Source organism: Dryobates pubescens, chromosome 4, assembly GCF_014839835.1.
Source record: "Dryobates pubescens isolate bDryPub1 chromosome 4, bDryPub1.pri, whole genome shotgun sequence".
Classification (NCBI taxonomy): domain Eukaryota; kingdom Metazoa; phylum Chordata; class Aves; order Piciformes; family Picidae; genus Dryobates; species Dryobates pubescens.
Window position 1 is genome coordinate 439,622 of NC_071615.1, and position 21,109 is coordinate 460,730.

At 63.5% G+C, this 21,109-nt stretch overlaps 3 protein-coding genes across 3 annotated transcripts; 1 reads left to right on the forward strand and 2 right to left on the reverse strand.

The window, feature by feature from the left end:
* Nucleotides 1-236: 236 nt before the first annotated feature.
* On the reverse strand, nt 237-1,818 carry NDUFB10 (NADH:ubiquinone oxidoreductase subunit B10). The gene is made up of 4 exons (XM_054161293.1): nt 1,637-1,818; nt 957-1,095; nt 525-664; nt 237-411 (listed from the first exon to the last, which is right to left on the reverse strand). The coding sequence occupies exons 1-4, from the start codon at nt 1,782-1,784 to the stop codon at nt 311-313; spliced, it is 528 nt and encodes a 175-aa protein (XP_054017268.1). The 5' UTR covers nt 1,785-1,818; the 3' UTR covers nt 237-310.
* RPL3L (ribosomal protein L3 like) lies at nt 1,783-13,037 on the forward strand. Its single transcript, XM_054180221.1, has 11 exons — nt 1,783-1,869; nt 4,191-4,383; nt 4,475-4,987; nt 5,421-5,589; nt 7,110-7,245; nt 8,586-8,772; nt 8,890-9,050; nt 9,816-9,917; nt 10,468-10,563; nt 11,041-11,160; nt 12,864-13,037. The coding sequence occupies exons 1-11, from the start codon at nt 1,783-1,785 to the stop codon at nt 12,918-12,920; spliced, it is 1,821 nt and encodes a 606-aa protein (XP_054036196.1). The 3' UTR covers nt 12,921-13,037.
* Nucleotides 13,038-13,234: 197 nt separating this feature from the next.
* LOC104297331 (testis-expressed protein 2) lies at nt 13,235-18,908 on the reverse strand. The gene is made up of 12 exons (XM_054161294.1): nt 17,989-18,908; nt 17,649-17,849; nt 17,261-17,558; nt 16,686-16,903; nt 16,336-16,482; nt 16,149-16,248; nt 15,874-16,006; nt 15,630-15,767; nt 14,953-15,165; nt 14,709-14,829; nt 13,408-14,090; nt 13,235-13,340 (listed from the first exon to the last, which is right to left on the reverse strand). Exons 1-11 carry the CDS (start codon nt 18,889-18,891, stop codon nt 13,977-13,979), a joined length of 2,586 nt encoding a protein of 861 aa, XP_054017269.1. The 5' UTR covers nt 18,892-18,908; the 3' UTR covers nt 13,235-13,340; nt 13,408-13,976.
* Nucleotides 18,909-21,109: the final 2,201 nt, after the last annotated feature.

The following is a 21,109-nucleotide window of genomic DNA, read 5'->3' on the forward strand; positions in this document are numbered from 1 at the left end:
CCGAAGGTGATGTGCTGCCACCTTCACCCTGACTGAGGGGGTCCCTGCTGGGGCTGGGCAGGGGCTTTGTGTTGGTTTATTGAGCTGAGGGAGAGGAATAGGAAGAATCCTGGTTCCTGGAGTAAGGCAAGGGGCTGACCTTGGTTCAGAGGATGGAATTCAGAGGTGGGAAAGGAAGAGCTCTCTCAGCTCTCTCCCAGGAATGACTCTGGAGCCTGGCTGCATGGCAGAACGTGGGGCTGCACATTTATTGAGGTCCAACATGCAGCACTGGGCACAGGCACCGTGGACAGGTGCTGGCCACGTCCACCTACTGAGAGGCATTTGCCTGTGCCTTCCTCTCCTCCATCATCCTGTGCTTCTGCTTCATCAGGCATGTCCTGGCGTTTCCATGGACACCAAGATCCCCATCTAGGGAGAAAATAAAGGTCTAAACTCCCTTCTGTTTCCAGATGGAGTCTGGGATGAGGCTCAAAGCCTCCTGTCTGTGCTGTCAGAGGTGCGTGGGCTGCTGTCCTACTCACATCTGTCCTGGTAGGCCTTGGTGACCTGTGCCAGCAGCTCCATCTCCTTGGCACAGTTCTGGAACTGGTTGGGTCCTTCCCTGTGCTTGCAGGCACCCAGCCTTTCCCGGATGATCTCCACAATCTCCTGGTCGACCATCCTGTGGGGAGGATGATGGTGAGGCATGACCACAGCCAAGGGGTGCTGGAGGAGCTGAACAAGGGCTGGGGATGCCCTGGCCAAGGTCAGCTCTGGGTTTGTGCAGGACCTGGCTCTCCAGCAGGTCGTGTTCCAGTGCCACCCTGCTCAGCTCAAGCGTGCTGCAGGGCACAGCAGGACTGTAGCGGGGCGGGCAGGAGGTGCTGCTACAACACCCCAGGCTCCGTGCCGTTCAAGCCCGGGGCTAAGGAGCAGCAGGGCCTCGCCTGGGGACGGCCCTGGGACAGCCATACCTGTCCCTCCTCCACTGTGCTTCAGCCTCGAAGTAGCAGAGGTAATCCCCCTCCAGACACTCGCTCAGGTCGGGCACCCGGCGGAACTTCTGGTGGTAGTAGTAGAACTTGTTCTTGGCGTGCTGGCGCTCGATCCACTCTGCAGCCGGGGGAGCCAGGGTCACACCGGCCCGGCCCCCACCTCTGAGGCGGTGCTGCATCCCCCAGCGTCCCATGGCCCCGCGTCCACCCCGTGTTCATCCTTGTCTCGCCGCTCCGTGCTTGCCCTGATGCCCACGCTGTGATCTCACCCGTGTCCATGTGTCTGTCCCGCGTCCCTGGCCGTTCCCCTGCCCCGTTCCCGTGTCCCACCTCCCCGCGCCCGTGTCCCTGCTCTCTCCCACATCCTTGCGTGCGGTGTTGTCCGTGTCCTGCATCCCTGTGCCGGTGTCCAGGTTGTGTTCCCTCCTGTCTGTGCCGTCCCCGCCTCTCCCCGGGCCCGTCCCGGTGTCCCCGGGCTGCGTTTGTCCCTAGCTCTGTCCCACACCCTCGCTGTGTCCCAGCGCCGGGGCTGCGTCCCACACGCACGTTCCCGTCCCGGTTCCCGACCCCCCCAGGGCTCCCGCGGCCGCCGCGGATCGGCGCTAGAGAGGGGTCCCGACCGCGCCGGCACCGCACGGGCCGCCGGTACCGCTCGGTACCTCGGACGAAGGTGATGGGCGCGTCCACGACATAGTTGAAGACGGTCTGAAAGAACTGGGCCGGGTTGGGCACCGATGTGATCCTGTCGGATTCGGGGGTGCGGGTCGGGGGCAGCTTGTAGGCCTCCCGGACCGAGTCCTCGGGCATGGCGGCGGCTGCGGGCCGGCGGGCGGCAGGCACGGACAAGATGGCGGCGCCCAAGCGGCAGGGTCAGACGGCGGCGGCGCTCTGCGCATGCTCTGCCGCCGCGGTGCCTGCTGGGAGCTGTACTGCCGTGCCCCTCCCGGGAGTGGCGCCGCTCTGCCGCCGCGGTGCCTGCTGGGAGCTGTGCTGCCGTGCCCCTCCCGGGAGTGGCGCCGCTCTGCCGCCGCGGTGCCTGCTGGGAGCTGTGCTGCCGTGCCCCTCCCGGGGCTCCCCCGGGGCTCCCCCGGGGCTGCCCCTTCCCAAAGTGGCCGAGACCGGTGGGATGAGGGCAGCAGGGCCAAGTGCTGGCTCCTGCGCTCGGGTCACAGCAGCCCCTGGAGGCTGCAGGCTGGGGGCAGAGTGGCCTGGGCAAAGCCCTGGGGGCTGTTGGTTGACCGCGGCTGGAGACCAGCCAGAGTGTGCCCAGGTGCCCGAGAGGGCCAGGAGTGTCCTGGCCTGCAGCAGCAGTGGGGTGGGCAGCAGGAGCAGGGCAGGGATTGTCCTCCTGGGCTGGGCACTGCTGGGGCTGCACCTCGAATCCTGGGGTCAGTTTTGGGACCCTCACTCCAAGAAGGACATTGAGAGGCTGGAAGTGTGTCCAGAGAAGGACAACCACGCCGGAGAGCAGGGCTGGGGAGGAGCAGCCGAGGGAGCTGGGGATGTTCAGCCTGGAGAAGCTGAGGGAGGCCTCATTGCTCTCTGCAGCTCCCTGGAAGAAGGTGGGAGCCAGGTGGGGCTTGGGCTCTGCTCCCAAGGAACAAGGGACAGGACAAGAGGAAATGGTCTGAAGGTGTGCCGGGGAGGTTAGGATGGGACATGAGGAACAATTTCCTCCCCCAGAGGGTTGTCAAAGGCTGGCCCAGGCTGCCCAGGGCAGTGGTGGAGTCCCCTGGAAGGGTTTCAAAGCTGTGGTGCTGAGGGCCATGGTTTGGTGCTGGGTAAGGGTTGGACAGGATAATTCCCCAGGTCTCTTTGTCACCCTTTGATGGAGGCACGTTTGTCCCTGTGCAGAGCAGTGTCCTGAGCCTGGGCTGCTGGGTGCCACGCTCCCAGCCCTGGCTGTGGTGTGCCCTGTCAGGAGGTGATCCCCAATGCTGCCACTCACCTTCACTGTGCCCAGGAGGGAGAGGGTAAGCTGAGAGCCACAGGCACCTGACCTTTACCACGCCACAACCTGCCAGCCTGGCTGACTCTGGAGAGAATATAGCAACGGGTGAAGCTAGCAGCTAAATTTGTGTCTTCAGCCTGATCTTAAGAGGCAGGAGAGGCACTCAGGGACAGCCTCCTGCAGCTGACCCCGGGGAAGCAGCCCATGGTTTGTACAGCTCTGCTACCTTTCCATTGTGTGCAGAGGGACACAGCAGGGCTGGGTGATCCTGACTGCAGCTGCAGTGGGGTGGAGCTCAGCACAGCTCCGCCTGGGCTGAGAAGTGAGCTTGGTGCAAAGTGTAAGCAAGTGCTGGGGCTGAGCTTAGCGAGGCAGGAGTTGTGGTGGGTGTAGGTCTAACTCTTTGCTGCTTGTGCCGAGCCCCAGCTCCCCCTGCCTTGATGCCAGCTGTGTGAGGTCTTGTCCCGTGTCTCTGGAGAGCTGTTGCTTTTCCCTGCCTGGCTCAGCATGACCTTGCAATGGGGGTTGTTTATTTAGCTCTTCTAATTTGGTTTGCAAGGTGCATTTTCAACCTGCCCATGCTCCTATTAGTGATTCCTTTGGGCATCCCTTCCCACTCCTCCCTCTGTGCTTGTTTGGGGCCAGTGGCCTGCACAAACCAAAGCCTGTGGAGTCTGAGCAGGCAGAACACAAAAGGAGGCTTTGTAACTAAGGTCACAGAAGGGCAGGCCTGGTGAAGAACATCTTCCTCCTTCAGGGTCCTCAAGCAGAAGGAGGAAGATCTTGCTCAGGGGCTGTTGGGGTTTTTAACTGGCATGCTTTGTCCAAAACCTGACTGAATTGTTCCCTGCACAGGAAGGAAGCTCCAACAGCCCCCATCCCCCCTGGGCTCCCCCTGGGTCGGAATTCAAGGGGCCATGGTTTGAAACCAGAGCAGGGGAGGTTTAGATTGGACATTAGGAAGCAGCTCTTTGCCATGAGGGTGCTGAGACACTGGAGCAGGCTGCCCAGAGAAGCTGTGGACTCCTCCTCCCCAGGCTGGGTGGGACCTGGAGCGGCCTGGGCTGGTAGAGGGGTCCCTGCCCGTGGCAGGGGGGCTGGAACTGGATCATCCTGGAGGTCCCTTCCAGCCCAAACCTCTGCAGGACTCCCTGGCAGTCGAGGTGCAGCATCTCTCCGTCAGTCACTGATGCTGGAAGTGGACATCTCCCAGCCTCTGGGACACGGCAGTGACTCTGCTCTGTGGCTCTCGCTCCCCGCAGTCCCACCGCAAGTTCTCCGCCCCCAGGCACGGCCACCTGGGCTTCCTGCCCCGCCGGAGGAGCCGGCGCCACCGCGGCAAGGTGAAGTCCTGGCCCCGGGACGACCCCCGGCAGCCGGTGCACCTGACGGCGTTCCTGGGCTACAAGGCCGGGATGACACACACCCTGCGGGAGGTGCACCGCCCCGGCCTCAGTAAGGCTGACCGCGGGGAGGAGCTCCGGGCGAGCAGCTTCCAGCGGCCGTGTGCCCGAGGCTGCCGGCGGAGCCGGCTCCGGGCGAGCAGCTTCCAGCGGCCGTGTGCCCGAGGCTGCCGGCGGAGCTGGCGCCGGGCGAGCAGCTTCCAGCGGCCGTGTGCCCGAGGCTGCCGGCGGAGCTGGCGCCGGGCGAGCAGCTTCCAGCGGCCGTGTGCCCGAGGCTGCCGGCGGAGCCGGCTCCGGGCGAGCAGCTTCCAGCGGCCGTGTGCCCGAGGCTGCCGGCAGAGCCGGCTCCGGGCGAGCAGCTTCCAGCGGCCGTGTGCCCGAGGCTGCCGGCGGAGCTGGCTCCGGGCGAGCAGCTTCCAGCGGCCGTGTGCCCGTGGCTGCCGGCAGAGCCGGCTCCGGGCGAGCAGCTTCCAGCGGCCGTGTGCCCGAGGCTGCCGGCGGAGCTGGCTCCGGGCGAGCAGCTTCCAGCGGCCGTGTGCCCGAGGCTGCCGGCGGAGCCGGCTCCGGGCGAGCAGCTTCCAGCGGCCGTGTGCCCGAGGCTGCCGGCGGAGCTGGCGCCGGGCTGCCTGGGAGGCGCTGGCAGTGCCTGCTGGTGGGTTGGATCCTGCAGGGCAGTTACCCCACAGCTCCTTGGGGCATCTTGCTGGGCAGGCTTAGAGCATTGCCCTCTGTGATGCCCACAGGATCAGAGCCAAGCTCTGGGGCAAGAACCATCCCTTGGACTGGGGAGGTTGGGTTAAAGGCTACTGGCTGACCAGGGGGTCAGACCCTCCGGCTGGTGGGAGATGGCAGAGCCTCCATCCCTGGAGGGGTTTAAAAGCTGTGGTGCTGTGGGGCTCGGTTCAGTGGTGCTCTGGCAGTGCTGATTGCCTCAGAGGCCCTTTCCAGCCTGAGTGAGTCTCTGAGGCTGTGGAGAGGCTGAGCCTGGCGGTGAGCTGAGCCTTGCCCCCAGCACACTGCCTGCTGGCTGTGACTCGGCAGCGCCTCCAGGCAGCGATGCTGAGCACCTTTCCCCTCACTGTCTTGCAGAGATCTCCAAGAGGGAGGAGGTGGAGGCTGTGACCATCATTGAGACCCCCCCGATGGTGGTGGTGGGGGTGGTGGGGTACGTAGAGACCCCCAAGGGCTTGAGGAACTTCAAGACTGTCTTTGCTGAGCACATCAGCGACGAGTGCCGGCGGCGCTTCTACAGGAACTGGTGCGGCCCTGGGGGTGGGCAGGGGGCTGTGGTGGTCTGCAGGGGGTGGGAGGGGGCTGCTGGGGTCTGTGGTGGTCTGTAGAGGTTTGTACAGCTCTGTAGGGGTCGGCAGGCTGGGGACACTGGTTTGGGTTCCAAGGGCCCTTAGAGACCATCTAGTTCCAGCTCCACATCTTCCACTGGACCCCCTCCAACCTGGCCTTCAGCACCTGCAGGGGAGGGTCCTCTGCAGCCTCCTTGGGTAACTTGTTTCAGGGTTCCTCTCAGATCTTTCCCCCAGCTTCTGCCAACAGCTCAGCTGCCAGCAGCTGGCCGTGGGGTGAGGCTGCTGCTGCTTTAGGCACACACAGGGATGCTGCAAGCAGCTTGGTGCTGGGAAGCAGCCCCCCTGCATGTGCAGATTTATTCCAATGGCTGAACTAAGGCAGCACTCTCCAGGGCCTCACCTGGCAGTGGGAGGTTCATTTCCCGTGGCGCAGGGCAGGCTCTGCACTCAGCTGGAGTGCTGGAGCTGAGGCACCAAGAGGCTGAGCCCAGGTTTGTCAGGGTGGTGCAGGCTGGTGCAGAATGTGACCTTGTGACCAGCAGCAGCCCAGATCCCACGCTGGTGGGGAGGGAAGTGCAGACATGAGTTGCATAGCTGTAGGCATCGTGTCTCCTGCCGCCACCCACCACACTCCCTGAGCCCTGCTGCAGCCTGCTCCTCCTTTCTTTAGCTCTGGTTTGGTGCTTGTTTTGGATGGCACTTGGCCAGCCAGTGGGAGACAAATGGATTCCTCACACTGGAAGATTTCAGCTGAAGAAAGGTTGAGAGAGCTGAGTTTGTTCAGCCTGGAGAAGAGGAGGCTTAGGGGAGACCTTCTCACCATGCCCCAGTACATAGAGGGTGGCTGCCGAGGAGGGAGGTTGCCTTCGCACAAGGAGTGCCCTGGAAAAGACAGGGGGTGATGGGGACAGGTTACTGCTGGGGAGAGTCCCATGGGACCCAGCAGGTAGGCACTGGAGTAGTCTCCCCAGGGAAGTGGAGATTCCCCTGCACAGGACAGCTTGCAGGCAGGGTGCTGAGCCAGCTCATTTCCACCTCACTGTTACCTGGAAAGGTTGGAGCAGAGGCTGGGCCCTTGAGGTCCTCTCCAGCCTGGCATTCTGATTCCTCCTCTCACATCACATCTCTGTCCTGGCCCTAGAGCAGGCAAGGTTCAGGTATCCACAGGTTCCCTGTGCCTGCAGGGAGGTGCCTGGTGGGGTCACCTCTGCCCTGTCTTTGGGCTCAGTGAGGAGCAGAGCTCAGCAGCACTCAGCTCTGCTGAGTGTCTCAGAGCTCTGTGGATCCACAGGATGGGTTGGAAAGGACCTTAGAGGTCACCCAGTTCCAGCTCCCTGCCATGAGCAGGGACATCTTCCTCTAGAGCGAGCTGCTCAGGGCCTCATCCAGCCTGGGCCTGAGCACCTGCAGGGAGGAGGCAGCCACAGCCTCCCTGGGCAGCCCGTGCCAGAGCCTCCCCACCCAACTGCTGCAGGCACAAGAGCAAGAAGAAGGCCTTCACCAAGTACTGCAAGAAATGGCAGGATGAGGATGGCAAGAGGCAGCTGGAGAAGGACTTTGCAGCCATGAAGAAGTACTGCAAGGTGATCCGTGCCATCATGCACACGCAGGTCAGAGCTGCACAGGGGCTGGGCAGGGCTGGCCTCGGGGTGGGGCTCCCCTGGCAGCCTGGGGAGCACCTGCTGGGAGCTGGCATCACAGGGCTGCCCTGGTGGCATCGCAGGAGGCCGAGCAAGCAGATGCTCGCCAGAGGCTGCGCAGGGGTGGGAGGTGTTGCCTGCCCTTCCCAGCTACCTCCTGCCACCAGCCCTGTCCCTTGGAGCTGGGGGATTGCTGCAGGGGGCTGTGGCTCAAGCAGACCGAGCAGGCCACAGAGCCATGGAGGGGAGCAGACTGCCCAGAGCCTCAGCAGGTGGTGAGCCCTGTGCCAGCAAGGCACCTCAGGCCTCATGACCACCTCGAATTAGCAACTGGCATCAAATGTTCGGGGTAAAAATAACCCAGGGGCAGGCACAGTGTTGGCAGATGCTGCTCGCTGGAGGCACAGGGCTCCTTTGCATGCTGGCCCCTGCAGTTAAGGGCTGCTTTGGAGCCTGGAGCAGGGCTAAGGCTTCACTTGGAGCTGGCACAGACCCTCCAAGCTCTGCTGTGGTGGTTTGCGAGGGAGCTGGGGCTGGGAGGGAGCAGAGGCACCTCTGGGCTGCTCGGTCTGGAAGCAGGGGTGGAGCACAGCCAAAGGCCTCACAGTGCTCTGGTGAGGGACTCCCCTGGAGCATTTGCCAGGGCTGCCAACCACTTGTTGAACTCGGGGGGGGATGAGGCTGATCTGTGCCTGTGCCCCTGGGGGGAGGGAGTGCTGCAGCTGCAGTGGAGCGCTGGGAGAGGGCAGAGCAAGGAGCTGGCTCCAGCAGATGTGCAGCCACGCTGGCTGGACTGCCTGAGCAGCTGGTTGTGAAGGGGGCTGGCAGTGTGGGGCAGGGGTGCAGGCTGTGTGCTGCCGGTGAGGCTGCTGCATGCTGCAGATGAGGCTGCAGGTGAGGCTGCCTTGTGCCGCAGATGAGGCTGCTGCATGCTGCAGATGAGGCTGCAGGTGAGGCTGCTGTGTGCTGCAGATGAGGCTGCTGCATGCTGCAGATGAGGCTGCAGGTGAGGCTGCCATGTGCCGCAGATGAGGCTGCTGCATGCTGCAGATGAGGCTGCAGGTGAGGCTGCTGCGTGCTGCAGATGAGGCTGCAGGTGAGGCTGCCGTGTGCCGCAGATGAGGCTGCAGGTGAGGCTGCTGCATGCTGCAGATGAGGCTGCAGGTGAGGCTGCCGTGTGCCGCAGATGAGGCTGCTGCATGCTGCAGATGAGGCTGCAGGTGAGGCTGCCGTGTGCCGCAGATGAGGCTGCAGATGAGGCTGCTGCATGCTGCAGATGAGGCTGCAGGTGAGGCTGCCGTGTGCCGCAGATGAGGCTGCTGCCGCTGCGGCAGAAGAAGGCTCACGTGGTGGAGGTGCAGCTGAACGGCGGCAGCGTGGCCGAGAAGGTCGACTGGGTGCGGGAGAGGCTGGAGCAGCAGGTGGCAGTGCACAGCGTCTTCAGCCAGGACGAGATGATCGATGTCATCGGCGTCACCAAGGGGCACGGCATGAAAGGTGCGGGGCAGGAGACCCTCGCCGGGGCTCGGGGGTCCCCTCCGCGCCGGGCGCCGTGCCGGGGGGCGGCAGCCTCCCGCCCGGGCCGCGCTCAGCGGCCCCTGTGGTGACCTGCAGGGGTGACCAGCCGCTGGCACACCAAGAAGCTGCCCAGGAAGACTCACAAGGGGCTGCGCAAGGTTGCCTGCATCGGGGCCTGGCACCCGTCCCGGGTCGGCTACTCCATCGCCCGCGCCGGCCAGAAGGGCTACCAGCACCGCACCGAGCTCAACAAGAAGGTATGGCCCGGCTGGCCCTGGCCAGGCACTGCTGCACCTCCTGCCTCCCCTGCCTGCCCTGGCTCCGTTCCCTGCAGGCTGCTCTCTCTTCCCCACAGCTTCTCAGCTCTTTCCCGGCGCTGCTGTGCTCCCTGTCTCTCCTGGTGCTTCCCTGCTCGAGGGACACATCACAGAGGTCACAGCTTATGAAAGGGTTTGGGCTGGAAGGGAGCTCCAGAGCTCACCCAGTCCACCCCCTGCAGCCAGCAGGGACATCCTCCCCTGGAGCAGGCTGCTCAGAGCCCTCTCCAGCCTCACCTTGAACAGCTCCAGGCTTGGAGCCTCAGCCACCTCCCTGGGCAACCTGCTGCAGTGTTCCAGCAGCCTCCTGGGGCAGAACTTGTTCCTCACATCCAATCTCAATCTGCTCTGCTCTCATTCCAAACCATTGCCTCTGCTCCTGTCCCTGCAGCCCTTTGGGAGCAGTCCCTCTGCAGCCTTCCTGCAGCCCTTCAGGTCCTGGCAGGCTGCTGTGAGGTCTGCCTGGAGCCTTCTCTCCTGCAGGCTGCACAGCCCCAGCTCCCTCAGCCTGGCCTTGGGGCAGAGCTGCTCCAACCCCCTGAGCATTTTCCTGGCCCTCCTCTGTCCCTGTTCCATCAGCTCCAGGTCCTTCCTGTGCTGAGTGCTGCAGAGCTGGGCACAGGACTCAGTTTGAAGCCCAACTCATCCCTGTGCCATCCCTCAGAGGGCACAGCAGTCACCAGCTCCCTGTGCTCTCTGCTCCAGATTTACCGCATCGGGCGTGGGATCCACGTGGAGGATGGGAAGGTGGTGAGGAACAATGCCTCAACCAACTATGACACGACAGAGAAGACCATCACACCTCTGGTAAGGACTGAGGAGGCCAGGCAAGGAATTCCTTGGCTTGGAGACAGCTGCACAGGAGGTGATCTGAAGGAAATTCACTGAAAGCAAGAAGAAGTTTCCTGATGCCTGGGGCAGGGAAGGCCTCCTCCATCAGGTGGCTTTTTAGGCCCAAACAGTTAACTTCCAGTTGGTAACTTGGGCAGCAGCTGAGAGCTTTGAAAAGCAAAGGAAGTCTAAATTGTGTGAGAAACCTGGCCCAGATAAATGTTTGCCTGAAAATTCCCCTTTTTCTCATCAAAAGCTGCTGACTCAGGCATCCAGCCAGCTCCTCTCTGTCTCCCCTGACCTGCAGGGAAGGGGGCCCAGGCTTCCTGCTTTCCCAGCTCCCAGGGGTGCTCCTGAGCTGGGATCATGCACTCGGGGTGGTTGCTGTGCACTGGTGGCCCCCAGAAGGCAGCCTGAGGGTGCAGAGCTTTGGTGGTGTTCTCCTTCCTTAGAAAATGCCACCTGGGGGCACAGCTGCTGCCACCCAGCTCTCCTGCCTGCCAGCCCTCTCTGTCTCCCCTCACAGGGTGGCTTTCCTCACTATGGGGAGGTCAACAACGACTTCCTGATGCTGAAGGGCTGTGTGATGGGCACCAGGAAGCGAGTGCTCACCCTCCGCAAGGTGAGAGCTCAGCTGAGGCTGGGCAGGGCTGGGCTCAGCTCCCCACCACGGGGAGAGTGCCCCCAGGTTCTGGCCAGGGAGGCTGCCTGGGTCCGTGCCACTTGTGGCCGTGAGTGTGGTGCTCAGTGAGACCATCAGGTTCAGGCTGGACAGGAGGCCCAGGCTGCCCAGGGCAGTGTGCAGTCCCCACCCCGGCAGGGTTTGAGAGCCCTGGGGCTGTGGTGCTGAGGGCCATGGCCTGGTGCTGCCCTGGCAGTGCTGGGGTGAGTTGGACTCCAGGATCTTGGAGGTCTTTCCTGGCTCCAGTGACTGCAGGGAGGGCACAGCTTAGCAGCAGGCTTGGTAGTTAGCTAAGGGCTGGAGCAGAGACCTTCAAGGTCTTTTCCAAGCAAGGTGCTGCTCTGCTCCTGCTCTCTGGGTGCCTGTGTGGCCGTTCTGTGGGGGTCAGCCTGCTGCAGGGTGACCTTCCTCCCCCAGTCCCTGCTGGTCCACACCAGCCGCCGCTCCCAGGAAGCCATCGAGCTCAAGTTCATCGACACCACCTCCAAGTTCGGCCACGGCCGCTTCCAGACAGCGCAGGAGAAGAGAGCTTTCATGGTGAGTTCTGCTCTGCTCCACCCCAGGCCATGCTCCCAGCTGAGGCAGGACAGCCCTGGCCCACTCCAGCCAAGCTCCTGCCCCTCAGCTTCAGCACAGCCGAGTGAAGGAGCAGGAGCACCCTGCGCGAGGGACAGAGTCACAGAGTGCCAGGGGCTGGAAGGGACCTCTGGAGATCACCCAGACCAAGCCCCTGCCAGAGCAGCATCACCCAGGGCAGGGCACACAGGAAGGCATCCAGATGGGTCTGGGAAGCCTCCAGACAAGGAGACTCCACAGCCTCCCTGGGGAGCCTGCCTCCAGCACCCTCACAACAAAGAAGTTTCTTCTTATGTTGGGGTGGAACTAATTGGGTTCCAGTTTGTGTCCACTGCCCCTCCTCCTGCCACAGGACACCACTGAGCAGAGCCTGGCCCCTTCTCCCTGCCCCCCACCCCCTTTCAGGTGCTTCTGAACATCAGCAAGATCTCCCCTCAGGCCATCCCAGGGCACTCAGCCTTTCTTCACCACAGAGGTTCCAGGCCCCTCACTGTCCATGTGGCCTCCTCTGGACACTCTCTAGTGGTTCCCTGTCCCCCTTGAACTGGGGAGCCCAGAACTGAGCCCAGTGCTCCAGATGGGGTCTCACCAAGGCAGAGGAGAGGGGGAGGAGACCTTCCCTTGGCCTGCTGGCCACACTCTTACTGCCCCCAGTGGCCTTCTTGGCCACAAGGGCACAGTGCTGTCCCGTGGGTGACTTTTGTCCACCAGGACTCCAAGCTCCATGGAGCTGCTTTCCAGCAGCTCAGCCCCTGGTCTGTCCTGCTGGTGGTTGTGTGAGTGATCCAAGACAACCCAACCAGCACATAACCTGCAGATGGCCAAGCAGCTCCCCTTCCCCATGGGATGTTTTCCACAAGCACTTGGCAGGAGCTGCCTGGGGACATGTGGTTCCTCCCCCCTGGCTTGCATGGCTGCTTTGCTTTCCTTGGGATGGTTTAGAACTTTCCTGTTCCTCAGAAGGAAAGTTTGGGTCAAATGCAGCCAGAAGCTGCTGGCTCTGCCATCAGGAAGCTTTCAAAGAGGCCAAGCAGGATATTTGTCTTTAATCCAGGGTATAAATATACTCAGATAAACCCAGCCCCAGCAGGGCTTCTTGAACAGTTTGGCAGCTCCAGCAGGCTGGTGCATCAGCCTGGAGGTGAAATGGAGGAAGCACTAAGCATGCCAAGGCTTCATTTGGAGAGAAACAACTGCCTGGATCCCAGGCAGGCCTAAAGTGGGGCTGGATCTGGCCTGTCAGCCAGAAATCCCACGTGGAAGTGGCTAAGCCTCCTTAGCCCCGGGCAGGGGATTGGCTCTGCAGTGCCTCTGCAGAGCTCTCGAGAGGTTAAGCTGATTGTCTTTATCTGAGCAGCTTGTCCTGTCTTCTGCTCTGGCTGTCACTGCAGGTCCTGAGGAGCTGTGAGGTGGAGCTTAGTGGCAGGAGGTGGTTTCACCTGCCTGCAGCTCTTTTCTTTGCCATCTCCTACTGCAGGCTGAGTTTACCCTCTGTGTGCTGTGTCTGGAAGCAGAGGGATGGAAGTAACTGTCACCTGCTCCCACAGGACCTCTGGTCTGAGACAACCTCAGTCCTCAGCTGTTGGAGACCCCTCAGGCTCTGTGGAGTTGGCTGATGAGGATCTGTGCTTTGGCTGAGACCTCTCCTCCCTGCTCTCTTCCAGGGCCCTCAGAAGAAGCACTTGGTGAAAGCAAAGCCAGGGGCACAGGAAGAGCTGTAAGGATGGCACCTGCAAGGTTACCTACCTGGGCACCCTCAATAAAAGGGCTCCAAGCTGTCCCTGCTGCCTCTCTTCCTTCTGGAGGGTGTCCTGCCTGTGCTCCCTGCTGCCTGTGCTCCCTGCTGCCTGTGCTCCCTGCTGCCTGTGCTCCCTGCTGCCTGTGCTCCCTGCTGCCTGTGCTCCCTGCTGCCTGTGCACAGCAGCCTGTCCCTGAGGCTCCTGAGACAAGCAGCACTTGGGCCTGGCCCAGGTGGGACTAACTGGGACAGCCACATCTGCTCTGTCCTCTGCATCCTCCCTTTGCTTTGCTCAGTGATTTTTGCCCCCCACTGCCTGCATTCAGCCCAGCTCCAGTGAATTCTCTTCCAGAGGAGGTACTGCTCAGGGCTTCTGCCCCAGTTCCCACTGGGAACAGAGGACCTCCCAGTGCCCTGCCTCTGCCCAGCCTCACCAACCACTGTCTGCTCTCTCCACCTCTCACCCAGACACTCCTTGTCTTGAGCTGGAGGTGTGACCTGTGGGCTTCTCTCTGCCCAGAGGCTCCTGACCCTGGTCAGGTCCTCAGCAGCTGTGGGAGCTGCTGTACAGAAGATGGCTGCTAGGTAAGGCTGGCCAGGGATGGATTTATTCACACTGCACTCCTTGCATCCAGCTGCCTGTGGGGAGTCTGTGCTGTGTCCTGGAGCTGTGATCATGACTCCTCCAGTGCAGAACCCACCTGAATGTCCTGCACCTTCTCTGGGAGTCAGGCAGTGGAAGCCCAGCCCTCCACTGGTCCAGAGCTGCTTCCCCTGACCAGGAGTCCTGAGAGCCTGGTGGGAGGGTGCTGAGGTTCCTGGGTCTCCAGCAAAGCCCTTGCCCTGGGCCTGGTTCTGCTCTTGCAGTATGTCAGGAGGAGGCTCCTCCACAGAAGTGCTGAGGCTGAGATGAGCCAAGAAGCTGAGATCCCACTGGCAGCCCTGGGTGCATTGGGTGGCCAGGCCCTGGCTGTCCCCATGTCCCAGCGAGGTCCCTGAGCTCTCTGCAGTGTCTCTGCCCTGCCCATGGGGCTGCATTTCAGAGCCTCTTCTCTCCTCTGGCTGGCAGTGCCCCTGTGGGTGGCTGAGGATCCAGGCTGGAGCTCATGATGGGAATGATCAGGTCATCCATGTTGGGCATCACCAAGATTTTCTGGGAAGAAGAATCACAAGGGAGTGGTTTGAGGATGCCACTGCCTGCCCCTGCCACAGCTGCTGGCAGTGGCCTTGGCAGGAGCCACAGGAGCTGGACTCAGGTCAGGATTGGGAGGGGAAGGTTCTAAGCTCCCATCCTCTGAGCAGCAGCTGACTGCACCTGGTCCTAGAGGATCAGCAGCTCTGGATAGCTCTGGGTGGGGACAAGCAGGAGCAGCTTCCCTGTGCCCTGCCTGCGTGTGTGGCTTCAGGGTGGTCATGGCAGAGGGCAGGGAGCAGGCTGGAGCTGGGGGCTTGGGCTCCTACGTGTCTGTGAGGACATTTCTGCCCTTGGAGCAGAGGCCTCAGAGATGAGAGGCAGAAAACAAAGCAGCAGCTGCCTGGGGATGGTGCTTCTCCCAGACTTGCTGATGCTCCTCCCTGCTTGGGGCTGCACTCAGTGCCGGGAGACCACTTCTGCCCCCTGCCCAGAGCCCTCAGAAGTGGTTCCTTAGGCTGTGGTCCTCAGCTGTCCGCAGCTGGACAGACCAGGCCAGGTGCTGGCTTTTAGCAGAGAGAACCCCGGGTGGGTGGTGGTTGTGGGGAGCCCCGGGGGAGCCCCGGGCAGGGCAGGCACCTGGAACTCGTGCTGCAGCCTCCTCTCGATCCACTCGGTGACGTGCAGGAAGGTCACCTCCCGCTCGCCCAGCTTCGGCCGCACCCTCAGCTCCAGCCGCGGGGGCCCTCGGAAGCTGTACCTGGGGGCAGCAGGAAGGAGGCAGAAAGCTTCACGCCCTGGAGGCCCAGGGCTGGCTGCTCGGCTGAGCCGCGCAGGAGCCGGCGGCAGCAGGGGAGGAGGCGCAGGGGAGCGGCGCTGGTACCAGAGGCGGTCGGTGGGCGGCGGGGGGATGTTGACGGCCAGGGTGCCTGCCAGCTCCTGCACCTCCACCGTCAGCAGCAGGGGGGTGTTGGAGACCTCCTCGATCTTCTTCTTGATGAACTCGTTCTCGGTGGCCTTCTGGAAGTACTTGGACTTGGCAATCTTGTCCACCAAGCGCAGGATCCTCCTGCTCGTGCTGTTGCCGCTGCCGTGGCTAAAGCCAGAGGACCCTCAGCCCTCGCTGAGGCTGCTGCCCCCCAGCCCCCTGCCACAGCACCCAGCAGGGGTCCCCTCTGAAGGTCGATCACCACCTGCCTGTCCTTCCTCTCTGTGTCTCCCCAAGGGAACTGTCCCCAGCGCCCTGCTCCGGGAGCACCTCCCGCAGCGTGGCTTGGAACTGGAGCAGGGGAGAGAGAGATTGGACAGCAGAGAGAAGCTCTGCACTCAGGGGGGTGAGACACTGGCACAGGTTGCCCAGAGAAGCTGTGGGCACCTCACCCCTGGAGGTGTTCAGAGCCAGGATGGATGAGGCCTTGAGCAGCCTGGGCTGGTGGGAGCTGTCCCTGCCCGGGGCAGGGGGCTGGAACTGGATGAGCTTTAAGGTCCCCTCCAACTGAAGCCATTCTGTGATCCTGTGACCTCCCCACACCCCATGGTCGACCCCAAACAGCCTCTTACCCCTCGGTGCCGGGGGCTGGGACCCTCTCCCCCAGGGCTCCCACGGGCTCTGCAGCAGAGACCTCTTCCTCGTCGGAGGAGCCGGCGCTGGAGGACTCAGCATCGCTGTCTGCCAGCAGCTGCAGCCGGGGCCTGGCCCTGCCAGCACCCAGCGGTGTCAGAGGTGCCCGGGGCCAGCACCCTCTCAGCTCGCTCAGGCAAGAGGAGGAGGAGGATGGATCCCGTCCGGGCACAGTCTCCTCACCCCTCTCTGCCTGCATCTGCTGGGCTGCTCTCCTCTGCAGCACCTTCCTTGCCCAGCTTGCAGAGGTTCATCTTGGTCTCCAGCGTCATCTGCAGTGAGCCGCTGTAGGTGACCTCCATGTCCACCCAGAGCCCTGCCAGGGAGAGGGATGGGACAAAGCCTGTCAGCACCACAGGGCTGCCAAAGCCTCCCTGCTTCAGGCCCCAGGCTGGCACCTTGGGAACAGCTGCTGGGGAGGCAGCCCCGGGGTCCCTGCTGCCGTGCAGGGCTCTCACCTCGGTCATCCATGGTGGGGCTGGAGGCGCTGAGGACCGAGGGGATGGCTGTGCCCATGTCCAGCTCCGTCAGCGCCAGCTCGTTCATGAAGTACGGGAGCTGGAACCGCAAAGGGATGCTCAGCACAGCCTGCCCTGGGGCCTGGGGGAAGGGGCTGCACTGGGAGCTGTGCTGCTCCTGCCTCACCTTGATCTTGCTCAGCTTCTTCTGGATCTTGCTGGCCACTTGCTGGGCCCAGTAGGGCTCCCGGAGGAAGTCCCAGCAGATGCGTCCTGCCAGGGCGTTCATCCAGGCCACGCAGGCCTGGCTGTGCCCCAGCCTGTCCTCGCTGCCCTGTGGGGGCACAGGAGCCAGGGGGCCCCACGAGTGCTGGAACCTGCTGGCTGGGGGCTCCCCTCCTCCCTGCTGTGGCTGTGAGCCCAGGGTGCTGGGTGCCAAGAGGGGAGCCACGGGACTGGGAGTGGCTGCACACGAGGTCCATCGGCCTCTGCTGAGCTCTCGTGACCCCCTCCCACTGCCGGCTTTGTCCCACTCACCTTAGTGGGCGTGGGGCTGCCCAGGGCTCTGTGAGAGGGGCTCTGGTCTGGGCTGCTCCCTGCCCGCGCCGGCACGAGCCGGGCCATGTAGGTGCTGTAATCCAGGAAGACCTCCTGCTGGATGCTTCCTGCCAGGTCCTTGGGTGGCACAGCAGAGGGGATGTCCTCAGTGCTCCCTCCAGTGCTGCTGCCACTGCTCTGCAGAGCTGGTCCCGTGCCTGGGGACACGAGTGGGTCAGGGTGGCACGAAGGCAGTGCTGTGCCACCCACCCGGTGCTGGCAAGGGACACAGATTCATAGAAAGGGACATTGAAGACCATCCAGTGCCAAGCCCCTGCCATGGGCAGGGACACCTCCCACCACCCCCAGGCTGCTCAAGGCCTCACCCAGCCTGGCCTTGAGCACCGTGGGGAAGGGGGCATCCTCCAAGCTCTCCCTGCTGCTGCCAGCGCTCTTGGCTCTCCATCTCCTGCCACGTTCACTGCTGCCTACCAAGGGCTTGTCCTCCTGGCACACACTCAGCTCCCCCCCAGATCAGCCCTGGCAGAGCAGAGCCCACAGGAGCTGCTTCTCACCCGTCCTGGCGTCACCGTGGCTGCTGCTGGGTGCCCCACGGGAGGCTCGCACAAGGTGCTGGTACCACTCCTCCTTCTCCCTGCCTGTCCTCCCAAAGAGGTACAGACAGCTCTCCCTGCAGCCCGCCGCCACCTCCTGCCCTGCCGGGGGAGCCTTCCTCCCCTCCTCCCCCTGCAGCTCGGGGTCCTGCTCCTCGCCGCCCTGCCGCAGCCCTGCCGGCTCGGCGAGCCGCACGCAGATCGGGTACTTCGTGTTCCACGTCCGCTTGCGGGCCAGGCTGGGCGGGCAGAGCAGGACCTGCGGCAGCGAGAGCCGTGGTGAGCCCGAGGCTCTGCCGGGGGACAGCTGCCTGCCCCCGGGGGCGCTCCCCGGCGCCGCCAGGCTCACCTTGGCGTCGGTCAGGTCGTAGCAGCGGTGGCTGACGAAGGTGGTCTCGAGGGGCTCCTCGTCGCGGGTGGCCTGGCGTGGGACGTTGCTCTTGGGGTAGGAGAGCTTCAGGGTGGCCCCGTCCAGCGTGGCCAGCACCGAGTGTGTCAGCGAGGGGTGGAAGAGCTCGGGGTCGTAGGTGTGCAGCTGGTTCATCCAGCCCTGGGGGAGAGGGATGGAGCTGGCTGCTTCCCACGGTGGGCTCAGCACCTCCTCGGTGCTGCCCAAACCTGGGGCTCCACTCCAGCTGCCCCCCAGCACCTCACCCAGCCGTCCCCCAGCCCCCTCAGCCCTCTCCTACCTGCAGGTGGTGAGTTTCCAGTGGCTCCCCCAGGAGCAGCTTGGGCCGGAGGTGGCCCCATGGTCCTCGTGCCACTGGTGGAGCCTTTGGCAGGAGGAGGAGGATGGCGAGGAAGCCCAGCAGCAGCCCGCAGAGGAGCCCCAGGCAGAGGCCAGCGGCGTAGGGTGGCAGCGGCAGGATGAAGTAGCCATAGGCGAGGAGGGCGATGGAGGTGAGGGCTCTGCCTGGCACTGTGCCCCCTGGCCGTGCCGGTGGCGGCTCCTCAGGGGATGGCAGTGGAGGTTCAGCATCCTGCTGTGCCACCTCCACCACCTGGATCACGTCCCCGTAGGAGCAGATCTCGTAGCGGCAGTTCTGGGTGGGCTCCCAGGGGCTCCAGTCCCGTGCCTGGTGTCCCCCAGCCCCACGGCTCCCCATCTGCCCGGGGCTGCCCCCCAGCTCCTGCCCGCCGGTGCCCGCCCTCGCCCAGGGCGCTGGGCTGCTCTCCTCGGCCATGAGGCGGCTGAGGCGGCTCAGGGGCTCCTGCATAGCCTCCGAGAGCCTCCTCCGGGTGTCCTCCAGCCTGGCCTCCCGCAGCCGGAGCAGGGCTGCTCGGCTCTCGGAGGGGGACACGCTGGGGGAGGACGGCGCCGTGCGGGACTTGGCCAGGCTCAGGCGGGGCGGGGGGGCCCGTGGGAGGTCAGCCAGGAGCATCCCCCCGGGTGGGGGTGAGGGGGGACGCTCTGCGTCCCCTTCCGTGGTGACAGTGAGTCCGCAGCCATCCCTGCCGCCGCTGTCCTCCCAGGTGCCGGTGGGAGAGGACGTTGTGCCATCATTGTGCCCCCGCTGCGGTGAGCCTGGCGATGGTGCCAGGGCTGGAGATGCGTCTGCTGCCGCCGCAGCCTGGTCTGCCATGGCTCGCATCGCCCGCGGGGCTGCGGCTGCGGAGGGAAGGCAAGGCGGCAGCTCAGCCCCGGGGCAGCACGGCCCTGCCCCGGCCCTGCCTTCCCCCTCGGCATCACCCTCTGCATGCAGGCATCACAGAATCAGCCAGGCTGGAGGAGAGCTCAAGTCCAGCTGCTCACCCAACACCATCTCATCAACCAGACCCTGGCACCGAGTGCCTCATCCAGGCTTCTCTTACACACCTCCGGGGACACTGAGCCCACCACCCGGTCAAGAGATGCTCTAACACCCAGGAGCAGAGGAACATGCTGGAAGCAGCCATGGTCAGCACCTGGCACCTAAAGGTCAGCAATTCACATTTGGATGTTATTTTCTTCCTCACAGTGCTGCTTTCACTCTGCCCCATTTCCCCTCCTTTTCCCCTCAAACCCACAGCACCTGGGCTCTGTTGGAGTCTCCTCCCACCCCAGCTGTGGCCACTTGGCCCTCCCCACCCACTCCCCTATTTAATCCCTCCCAGGAAGGGCAGCAGCCCTAAGCTGAGCCCATCTGGGCTGAGGATCCTCCTCTCACCCCTGGTGAGTACCCATGGAGTCCCCGTGGTGTGCACTGGGTGCTGGTGGTGGTGACAAAAGGCCGGGGGGCCTGCTGGCCCCCCGGTTAGCTAGGAAGAGAATGGCAGGAGTGGCACTGCCCCCACACCTTCCCTCTTCTTCCTCTCCCTACTGATAGGTTTGAAGAAGCTCTTCTTGTTCTCTCTCCTTCCTTTGCCAGGCTCAGTCCCAAGAGGGCTTTGGCCCTTCCTTGTTGCCTTCCTACCTGCCCTGACAGCTTCCCTGCAGTGCTGCCGAGTGGCAAACCTCTTCTGCCCGGAATGGGAAGTGTCTTTCTTCCCTCAGGCTCCCTGCAGGAGGTCAGCCTGCAGCGGTGCGTTTATGGCTCCGTGAATGAGGCACTCCAGCAGGGCCCGAGAAGGGCGACAGAGCTGGGCAAGGGTCTGGAGAGCAGGGCTGGGGAGGAGGAGCTGGGGGTCTTTAGTATGGAAGAAAGGCTGAGGGAGACCTCGCTGCTCTCTGCAGCTCCCTGGGAGGAGAGTTGAGCCAGGTGGGGCTTGGGCTCTGCTCCCTCACAAGCGATGGGATGAGAAGTGGCCTCGAGTTGCAGCAGGAGAGGCTTAGGTTGGACGTTAGAGGAAAGTTCTTCCCTGAAAGGGTTCTCAGACACTGGCACAGGCTGCCCAGGGAGGCATCCCCACCCCCAGGGGTGTTGCCAAGAGGCAGAGATGTGGTGCTGAGGGCCGTGGTGCTGAGGGCCATGTTTCAGCAGCAGCCTTGGCAGAGTTAGAGAAGGGTTGGCCTGGATGAGCCACTGCGCAGCAGCAGGGTGTCCCCAAGGACCTCATCACCCTCTGCTGGGCACCTTCCAGCCTGGTTCAGGCTGCCCTTGGGGCCATGAGCTGCCAGCAGAGGCCTGGCTCTCCAGGCCCTTTCTGGCAGGGGTGGGAGGGAGAAGGCACCGCAGAGAGAAGAGCTCAGTGACAGCGTGTGGGAAACCGCCGTGTGAGGAGGGTGAGCCTCAGCCAGGCTGTTAGCAGTGGTGGCTCCAGGACCCTGGAGCTGTGAGCCAGGTCTGCAGCAAAGCAGGGAGGATCTTCCCACAGCAGGACCTGGTGCTGGTCCCAGTGCAGGGTGGGGGTGTGAGGAGGGATCTGCTCAGGGCTCAGTGAGAGATGAGGGCCGGGGGGCAAGAGACTCGGTGGTGCCCAGGGACAGGAGGCACAAACTGGAACCCAGGAGGCTCCATCTGAGCAGGAGAAACTTCTCTGGTGTGAGGCTGCTGGAGCCTGCAGCAGGCTGCCCAGAGAGGTTGTGGAGTCTCCTGCTCTGGAGAGCTTCCAACCCCCCCGGGCATTGTGCCCCTGGGCAAGCTGCTGGGGGTGCCCTGCTGGAGCAGGGCTTGGGCTGGGTGATCCCCAGAGGTCCCTTCCAGCCCCCCCATGCTGTGTAATGCCAGTGGGCAGGGCTCTGACTCCTCTGAATGTTGCTCACTTAACCAACAGTGGCCTGAGCCTCTCCTGCTGCCTTGCCTGAAGCTGCAGTGCAGCAGCCCCAGCAAGGATGCTCTTCAGGCAGGGGCTTGGCAACCTCTGGCTCTGCTGGAGGAGCACAGAGGTTTTCTGATCGCACCAAGCTTCCACAGCCCTGCTCCTGGCCACGGCAAAGGCTGCCCTGTGCCC